At 36.2% G+C, this 9,936-nt stretch overlaps 1 protein-coding gene across 2 annotated transcripts; it reads right to left on the bottom strand.

The window, feature by feature from the left end:
* On the bottom strand, positions 1-8,852 carry LOC107671145 (phytanoyl-CoA hydroxylase-interacting protein-like). 2 transcript variants are annotated; one of them, XM_016464003.1, is made up of 6 exons: positions 8,769-8,852; positions 8,235-8,496; positions 2,768-2,958; positions 2,250-2,424; positions 1,799-1,916; positions 1-900 (listed from the first exon to the last, which is right to left on the bottom strand). In XM_016464003.1, the coding sequence occupies exons 2-6, from the start codon at positions 8,338-8,340 to the stop codon at positions 363-365; spliced, it is 1,128 nt and encodes a 375-aa protein (XP_016319489.1). In that variant the 5' UTR covers positions 8,341-8,496; positions 8,769-8,852; the 3' UTR covers positions 1-362. The 2 variants fall into 2 exon arrangements, with proteins under 2 accessions (XP_016319489.1, XP_016319491.1); XM_016464005.1 differs by lacking the exons at positions 8,235-8,496; positions 8,769-8,852 and adding an exon at positions 4,362-4,404.
* Between the last annotated feature and the right edge of the window lie 1,084 nt (positions 8,853-9,936).

Here is a 9,936-nt window from a genome sequence, read left to right as displayed (position 1 = left end):
AATTTAGCTTTTACTCTTTGTCTCTGTTTTCAAATTTTTCAGGTTTTTTTATATTCAAATCCTGATTTGTTATCCTTTTTTTTGCCTTGAATCTGTTTTTTGCGTTACTCTTCTATTTTTTCTGTTGCACTTTTTTTTTAACACTTCTTAGTTCATTGAGCAAAAATATAATTTTCTAGCATTAGCTGGGGGGTTGGGTGGCCCCTAAAAGGGTCTGAGTGCCACATGCACATATCTGGAGGATTCTATTATCTTGGGGTTCATTTGTATCTGGTTCTGTAACGTAGCATTCTAAGGTTGTTTGTTCAGGAGGTCTTCTTGTTATATGCACAATTGGGCCTGTGTGTGAATGTTCGCCCAAGTTAGCGCCCAACGCTGATGTTGCAGGTCTTGCAGCTGGGGTCTTTCTTAGCATTGACAGTTGAGAAGCTCATCAACTGGTGGCCGCTGATCTGAGAGACAGTCCCCTGTGCCAGCTGCACCGGCTCAGTATAAATCAGCTCCAGAATCACATCCTGCGCATGCTGAAACACCACCCGCCCATCCTCCCCGCACACACGTGTGAGAAAGCGGTTGTTCGTCACATCCAGCTCTGGCAGGCGATCTCTGCAGTAAAGGTCTCCACGCGAGCCCCGGGGAGCCAGGACGAGGATAACATAATGATAGGCAGTGTACATGCAGTAGAAGTCCCCAAAGTAGAGGCGCGTGTCAGGGGTGAACAGAACCTCGGCGGGTATCTGGAAGCGGAATCGGCCGTATGGGGAATCCTGTGGTGGCTGACCTGTGTTAAACTCAGTGTTGCAGCTGAAGAAGATCCCCTCCAGTTTACCGCTGAGAGGTGAACCATGACTACCGCTGTTATCCTTTACCGAGGGCATCATTCGACTGCCAAGAACATCTCTGTGAGAGAAAAAAAGACATTTCTAAAATTCCTTATTCACATGTCTTTATATCATTAATCTACTGTTCAAACATTTGGGGTCAGTTAGATTTTTTTAAAAGAAGTCGCTTATGCTCACTAAAGCAACATTTATTTGTTTAAAAAATACAGCAAAAACAGTATTATTGTGAAATATTAATACAAATTAAAACTGTTTTCTATTTTAATATATTTTATAATATAATTTATTGATTTGGTGCTCAAGAAACATTTCTTATTACCATCAATGATGAAAACAGTTGTGCTGCTTTACATTTTTGCCATGATAAGTTCTTTTACAGTGACACATTTTTTCAGCATGAATAAAAAGTTCAAAAGAAAAGCATTTATTTGAAATAGAAATCTTTTGTAATATTATAAATGTATATTTACTGTCATTTGTAATCAGATTAAATAACCTCTGCATAATAAAAGTATGAATTTATTTGCCATGATAAGTTCTTTTACAGTGACACATTTTTTCAGCATGAATAAAAAGTTCAAAAGAAAAGCATTTATTTGAAATAGAAATCTTTTGTAATATAAATGTATATTTACTGTCATTTGTAATCAGATTAAATAATCTCTGCATAATAAAAGTATGAATTTATTTATTTTTAAATCGTACTGACCCCAAACTTTTGAACATACATGTAAGTGAAAATATAAATGTAGTTCACAAAAAGCAGAAAGTAAACCTGGCTTATTAATGAGGAAATTATTCCACAAGAGGGAGCTGTTTGCTTCCTAATGCCAAACTGAATCTCAAGAGGTAAAGAAAGATTATTATTATTATCTTCCTCAACCAGGATTATTATCTCTTACCCTTCTCTCTCTCATATCCTTAACATTTTTTACTGAGGTTTTTTTTTTAATCACCTGCAGTGTTGGAAGTATTCCTCATGCTGATTTCGGTAAAAGACGGAGAACTTGAGCATCCTGCCAGCAATGACCTCAGCCTTCTGCAACAGCTGCGTCAAATGCACTGAGGAATAATCTAGAAAATTGAAGGAAATATTTTTATTTGTCATCAATTTTCATTAGCCTTGTTAACCACATAAAAAGCTGATCAGTATCACAACATTTTATTATCTTTATTCTCCTATTTTAAGTTATTTAGGTATTAAAAAAATGTTTTCTCTCTCATTCATTTTTATATTCTTAAGTGATTTCACATATTTGTATTTTTCTCACTTTTTATTTTTTTTAATTTTATTTTCTCTTTTTCTAATGCCAATTTACAGCACTTTTAATTACCTTTGTATATCAAACAGTCTGTAAAGTCTTGTCTTGCATTCTTTTTTTATATGTATGTGTTTGGGTAATTTACCTGCTGTACAAAATTCAACAATGTCACTCCATTCTGATACAGCGTAGTCTCCATCCGTCTGTTTGGATGCTATTTGCACGGCAACTGTGTATTCTGTCCGTGGACTCAGGAACCAATGGCCTCGCACTGTCATGGGCAACGGGACTGCCTTAGCAACAAGCTTCGTAGGCACATCCTAAAGACAGAGAGTCATCAAGGAATGAATTTACTAATTAATGACATTTAATCAATTTAATCTTTTTTTATTATGACTATGAAGAACAGAATGAAATTTAGCTAAAACTCTCTCATAAAAAAGCAAAAAAAAAAAGCCCATTTGTATTATAAACTTTTACAAACTTTGAAACCCCAGGCAATACTCAGACTAGGTAGAAACTGTTGAGAAATGTCCCATGAAAAAATGTACCAAATATTTGTAGTGTCATTCTGAAAACTAAAATTTTACTTAGCAATATCTTTTTTTTTTTTTTTACAAAAAGCACTAAATAATTTGTGTTGTGAACTGAATCATTGAGTACCTTGTGTTTGAATTTGTTGGAGTTCTTGTTCTCCTTCTTGTTAAGATCAATGAAGTAATGTGTGATCTTCTCTGTGGTATGAGGGTCCATTTCCCAGCAGATCTTAAAGGAGTCACATGTGATGTTACTGATCTTGATGTTGCGAGCAACAGGTAATTCCATTCCTACCACTCCGGGATCCTCAGCCTTACCTGAGATAAAGAAAGAAAGCATAATGTCAAAAATCCTTGTACTGTTTGAAATATTGATACTTAAGTGTTTCTCTATAAATACTGCTACATTGACCCACATACACAATCACACAGAGCAAGAAAAGTGCTTTGTTGGCTACAGTGTGGGCACTGTGCTATCTTAGTGTCCAGAAATGCACAACAGGAATGTGGGATTCCTGAATGCCACACACACACACACTAAACAAAGCACATTGAACATTGAACCGCCTCTTAAAACCATGAATGGGGTCATGATAAAGCTTTACTGTACAATAAGCACCCTCAGCTCACTGTTCACTAGACACTGAGCCCTTTCTCTCCTAAACTGATTTCTTTACTACTGCTGACATATTCCTCTGGAAAGAAATTACTCTAATATGAACTCTGTATGAGTATTACTTTATTGGAGGATACATGTCTGAATATGGACAGATGCTCTTCCACTAAATTAATTACTGAACCCTGAAGTTACACTAACATTCAAAAGTTTGGACAAATTAAATTGATAAAAAAATGACAGTAATGACATTTACTGTGTTACAAAAGATTTCTATTTCTATTAAATGCTGTTGTTCTGAACTTTATTAATCACAGAATCCTGTAAACATGTATCATGGTTTCCAGAAAGTAATAAGCAACTGTTTTAAACACTGATAATAACAATTGTATCCTGATTGAATCCAATTGTATCCAATGATTTCTGAAGGATTATGTGAAACTAATGACTGGAGTAATGGAAAAAAGCCAGCTTTTTGCCATCACAGAAATAAATGACATTTGAAAATTTTAGGATATATATATGACAATTTAAAACAGATATTTTAAAGTATAATAATGTTTTGCAATATTTTTACTGTATTTTTGATAAATGCAGCCTTGGTGAGCATAAGAGACTTCTTTCAAAAACATTATCAAAAACATTAAAATCGTAACGACCCCAAAATTTTGAATGATAGCGTATGTTTCATGCACCCCTGCTTATGACCACAGAACTCTTCTGTTTTATTTACCACAGCACAATCCTGTAAAAGCCTGTTTCTGTCTTTGAATAAAAAATAAAAAATGTAATTGTGAGATAAAACAAAAAATAAGAAAGTCACATTGTGTCACCATTATGGGAAATTGTTTCAATTACAATAAATAAAGTTCAAAACAAGAAATAAAGTCAACATTGTGAGAAATAAAGTCATAATTTGGAAATACAGAGTCACATTGTGTTGTAAAAAGCCATATCTGTGAGATATGAAGTCCCAATTATGGAAAATAAAGTGACAATTACAAAAAATAAAGTTGCACTTATGAAATATAAAGTAAAAAAAAGAAAGAAGACAAATGCACAAATAAAACAGTGAAATGTCTTATAGAAAAATAATAGTACTCACAATGTTCGGCTGAGTTATAGAAATGTTCCTGTACTACACTAGTCCTCCCACAACACTGGCTCTAACAGAAGAAGCCTTCCAAACCCCGCCTCTGCCAACAGCCTCCCTTACACAAATAACAGATGTCTGTTTATCAACTTCTGCTTTTCTCTGACATCTTCTCACTACAGAATCTGTTTTCCTTCACGCTTTAAGAAACTGGTTTGTTGCTGCATACGTTTAGCATACACAAACAATTTTATCTCTAGCAAATGTTAATGTAATCTTATTGAAGCCTTGGTCAAACAGTCATTCAAAAAAACTCACAACAGAATCATAAAGCAAGTCTGTATGAATGAGATTACTTTATTTTCACCTAAAAACAAGTACAAGACCAGCAGTATGCATCTCTCTACAAAAGTGCCAGCTTCAAAACACACCCACAGGTCCTTCGACATGCTTTAACAAAGACGGCAGTTTCCATGGAAACAAATCAAGGCCATTAATCAACGTAGCATAATTTAAAGAGGAAGGTGGGCAGAACCTTTGCATACAAAGTGATCAGCACTTACGTTTTAAGATCGTAAACAAAAGTCAGAGCTGCTGGAAGAGAAATTATTTTCATTGTCTCTATTTCTCAGAAAAGCTGATAGACAGCTGATAAAACCTTTTATACATCATGCACTACTGTTGAAAAGTTTGGGGTAAGATTTTTTTTTTCTTTTAAAAGAGCTTAATACTGTTTCAGCAACAACACGTTAAATTGATCAAAAGTGACAGTAAAGACTTTCTAATTATCAAAGTACCCTGGAAATAATGTATCACAGTTTCCACAAAAATATTAAGCAGCACAACTGTGATAATAAGAAATCTTTCTTGAACACCACATCAGCATATTAGAATGATTTCTGAAGGAATAAAATATATTTATAAAATATATTAAAATAGAAAACAGTTATTTTATATTGCAATAATTCACAATATTAGTGTTTTTACTGTATTTTGATCAAATAAATGCAGATACATCAATCAACCACAAACTGATTGAAGTTGAATATATAGACAATATATGAATATATAGACAGATTGAAGTGTATATATAGACAACAATGTGAGACTCAAAACACGTAGGAGAGCACAGACAGAGAACTACCTGCTGAATCATGGGAGAGTATGAGACGAGGAAGGAAAAGCGTGGAGCGTCTGGTTCTATATCGACTCTAATAATGGCTAAAAGCCTCCTGCGGGACCACAGTCTATTTAAAGCCATGCACACACAGAAGAACCTACAGTACTGAAACATCAGACATTTCAAATAAATCTATCACCAAACCCCATTTTAAATATCTCCTTCACCTAAACAACCACGAATATCCATCAGGGGAGCAGCTTGTGTGAGCAGCTTTCTCATAAAACTGCAGTATTACATAACAAAGCAAAACAGAATTGTCCAGACTGTATAGATGGCACATCTAACATACGAAATACCACACACTCACAAATCCAAAACTACAGTGAGGTCTTTATGTGGGCAAACAGCACTGCATGTGACTACAAAATAGTATTGGTCCCTGTGCATGAAAACAATGCTTTTCTCCTGTACGAGCAACACAGAGCGAGATTGCAGGTTCAAGCTGCAAACGTCTCTGTATTGTGGCAGAATGCTAGTTTAGCAGGGTTTAGAGTTTGTTTAATGAGCTCTGGACCCACTCCAAAATGCACACAGAATTGCATATTAATACACACATTTGTCGTTTGCATAACAACAAGCTGTGCACGGCAGTGAATTCATATTTTTAACAGTTTAGTCCCAGGCTAATTTATTCTTTATTACAAATTATGATGCCAGTTATGATGACTAGATAGGCTCACTTCAACATCTTAAACCGTTTTTGTGTTATTTAAAATGTTATTTGTGCAACATTTCTCTAAATGTATTTGTTCATGTGTTACCAGCTGCAGTCAGGAATTCCCAGGGTTGCTCAACATCCTGCATGGAACAGATTCAGGTTTCTAGCTAATCTGATTTAGATATTTACACCAGCACTCAGCTGATGAGTTAGAATTAGCCAATCCTAGCAGTTTCAATCATCATGTGAATGCACATGTTAACTAAAATCTTCTTTTAGAGCACAGTTTTTAGATAAAAATATCCAAAACATCATCTTGTAAAGATCTTAAATAAGGGTGTTTAAAATCAGATACAGCTGTGTATGGTTAGGACAGCTGAACAGATGAGAAGTCTGGTCCATGTTTAATGAGAATGTTTACCTTCATGTCTTAGAAACACACTCATGCCAACTAAATAGAGAGTTCAATTAGTACCTCAAAAACAGTGCATTATGCACTCCCTCAGTTTGTTGCAATTAAACAAAATGAAACGAGCGCTGATGTGTAAATGTGGTAACTCAAAGAGATAAGAAGCACTGTGCTGCCAGCACAGCAATCTATTCAGGCTAATTAATGCTGATTCAAATACATTCATGTAGGGAAGATAAAACCTGGTGAGTCATTGTGCTAGCCTTAGAGGAATGCTGCATTCTTCTGAAGCCTGCCAAATTGCATATTTGCAGTTTGTTGCTTCAGTCATTCTTAAAGAGGATGACACATTTTGAAATTTTCCAAACACATGCTCACTATTGAAACACTGATGGTTGTAATGCTTATTAATAGACAAAGGTGATTCCTTCAGTTAAATGGATTTGCATTTATAGGCTTGCAATTCCACTCAAACAAAATTAGATGGAAACAGGGATCAGGTGAAAGACAAATACTGTATCCTCATGTAAGCCTCTACATCAAGCCTGTATACCTTTAAAAGCCACAGCAGGTGGGTCCTGCTCAGTGTGTGTGCACAAGCACCTGACTTCACCTTCTGCCATGAACATGAAGCTGTTAAAAATGTCTGATGCTCCTTGTAAACAGCTAAATAAGTTTAGTGATTCAGTAAATGTGTTTATCCATTATTTAATAAGCAAGAACAAATTGTAAATATACATTTATACAAAACATTGTATATATTTAAAAAATATAAGTATCTTATATTATCAGATATGGTTTGTATATACTAATATTTTTACAATTATGTATGTATTACATAATATATGTACATAAAATATAAAAAAGTAGCATATACATATATGCCTTATGCTATATATATATAATATTTCATTATGTATATGAATTATGCATATGAATATTATGTATATGAAGTATTAACAAGACTAAATATATATTTATAGATCTGAAACAACATCGGAAAACAAATATATTGCAAACTATAAGTATGTTATGAGTTACATTTAGAAGATATTAATATATTTTACAATGATTTTTATATATTGAATGATATATGTATATAAAATATACAAATAATACAAAAATGAACATAAATACATATATAGAAGCTCTCTCACTGTCAAAAAGCCTCACCCCCGCCACATCAGCATCCTTAAGTGCTTTAGGGCACCTGAGATTATTATGATTATTTTATTTTGATATTTATATTATTTTCTCTACTGGTTTACAATACCAGTTTCTTGGTTTCAGCTTGACTGGCCGCATGATGATTAAAGGAGATTGATTGCAAGAGAAAAGATAGCTGACTGCAAGAGGGTAGTGTCCATGGTGCTGAAACGAAAGCCTCACACAGACAGCAGAGATCAGATACCACAGCCAGCACACACAAAGGCAGCCTGCCATGTCTCACTATTCCGCTTTCATGGATGTGACAGGCGATTTTTTTCTGCAGCAATGTATAACCCCGTATTATTACAGTCTTTAAGCGCTCAATACATTTCAAAATAAACAAGGTCCCTTAAAAAGGTTTGTTAATCGGGGAAAACAGGCGTAGATAATACTGTCAAGTTTACAGTCACTCACTGTGTTTCTTACCGTCTCTCTCGCACAGCTGGAGCGACTCCAGGCTCACGTTCTTGGTCATGCCCTCGCGCTGGCTTACCGGGCTCGCGACCCCGTGTGCCAAACTCGCCGCCTCCATGTCTGCAGAGGCGCGTGGATGTCTTTGAAAATAATTCTTCAGTTTAGGCTTGAAAAACCAAGTAGGCTGAGTCTGGTGCTCTGTCGCCTTGATTCCGCTCTTTCTTTTCCTTGGCGTTGTGGTGGAAACCGCGTCGTCACCACCACCACCACCACACTGTTGGACATAGATACAAGGACAGAAGCATATACACTATAAGGAAGATTAATTTATTCTAGTGGCTCAATAAAATTAAGGTAGTTGTCCTCATCTTGACAAAATAGAAATGTATCTAAGTTTCCTCGTTCTGACGAACGCCACAAGTGTTTTCGCTGTGTGGAGAAACGGATTAACGAACGAACGACGCGTTCAATGATGGTTTATGTAACGAGATTACGCTCTACACTATAGTTAATTCTCAGTTTCAGCACACTCCATACCCCCTGTACCTCTGCTCCCGCTTCTGAGCGACAGACTCCTTATTCCACCATCCATTTCACTGACGTCACTTCAAGCGGTCGAGCTCATGTCCTTATTTGGTACCGAATCGGCCCCTGCATGAACAGGGTGGGGATATTGATTCATCCCAGTGATTCGAATCTTTTGAATTCGTCCAGTGAGTGAACCCTTACATCAGATAGCGAGTAAACAATTCAATACAAAAAATTAAAAATAAAAAAAACACTGTGCGCATTCACAACCGTTTCTACATTGTGTATGGTCATCAGACATTTACGCCAGTAGGTGGCGTGTTATGAGTGAATCGATAATTCACTCATAACAGTAGGCCTAATTCACGACCGAAAGTCTTGTGTATTATCATCAGTAATTTTTACATATTCATAATTCATAAGCGAAAAATAGTCACTGCATTTAAGTGCACGAGAATAAGTCGTTCACTGGAACACTATTTTCCTTAAAGGGTTAGTTCACCCAAAAATGAAAATTAGCCCATAAATTACTCACCCTCAAGGCATCCTAGGTGTATATGACTTTCTTCTTTCAGACCAATCCAGTCGGAGTTATATTAAAAATTGTCTTTGATCTTTCAAGCTGTTTAATGGCAGTCAGCGGGTGTTGCAGTGCATCAGTCCAAAAGAAGTTAAATAAAAAGAGCCCATCCTTAATAAAAAGTGTCTCACAAGGCTCCGGGGGGTGAACAAAGGCTTCCTGTAGCGAATCGATGCCTTTTTGTAAGAAAAATAACCATATTTAAAACGTAATAATCAATTTAATCTAGCTTGCGCTCACTGTTGTACACGGAAGCAGCTCCGGGCGGATGAAGTACGGAGGTCTCACTACGCTCGCCTTCAGTGGACTGAATCGTTACAGAATACACGACCACAACAAAATGAACCCAGCAGTTTCACGTCTCCTCTGCCTGCATCAGGGCGGCCGGGCTATAGAGGAGTATGTGGCCGATTTTTGTGAGGTATGTCACTTTGTGGATTTTAATGACGTGACCCTCAAAGACATTTTTCGTTTTGGTATCGATGAACCCCTTCGTTCAAGTTTGCCAGGGGGAACTATTTGTTGGTCACTGGAACGTTATATTGACTTTGTTCTGTTGTTGGCTGGGTCACCTCTTACTGTGGGAATTGCGGATGAGGAGCCCTG

This window comes from Sinocyclocheilus anshuiensis, unplaced genomic scaffold, assembly GCF_001515605.1.
Source record: "Sinocyclocheilus anshuiensis isolate Anshui unplaced genomic scaffold, SAMN03320099.WGS_v1.1 scaffold861, whole genome shotgun sequence".
Classification (NCBI taxonomy): domain Eukaryota; kingdom Metazoa; phylum Chordata; class Actinopteri; order Cypriniformes; family Cyprinidae; genus Sinocyclocheilus; species Sinocyclocheilus anshuiensis.
The sequence above is the reverse complement of the archived record's forward strand: the minus strand, read 5'-3'. Positions and strand labels throughout refer to the sequence as shown.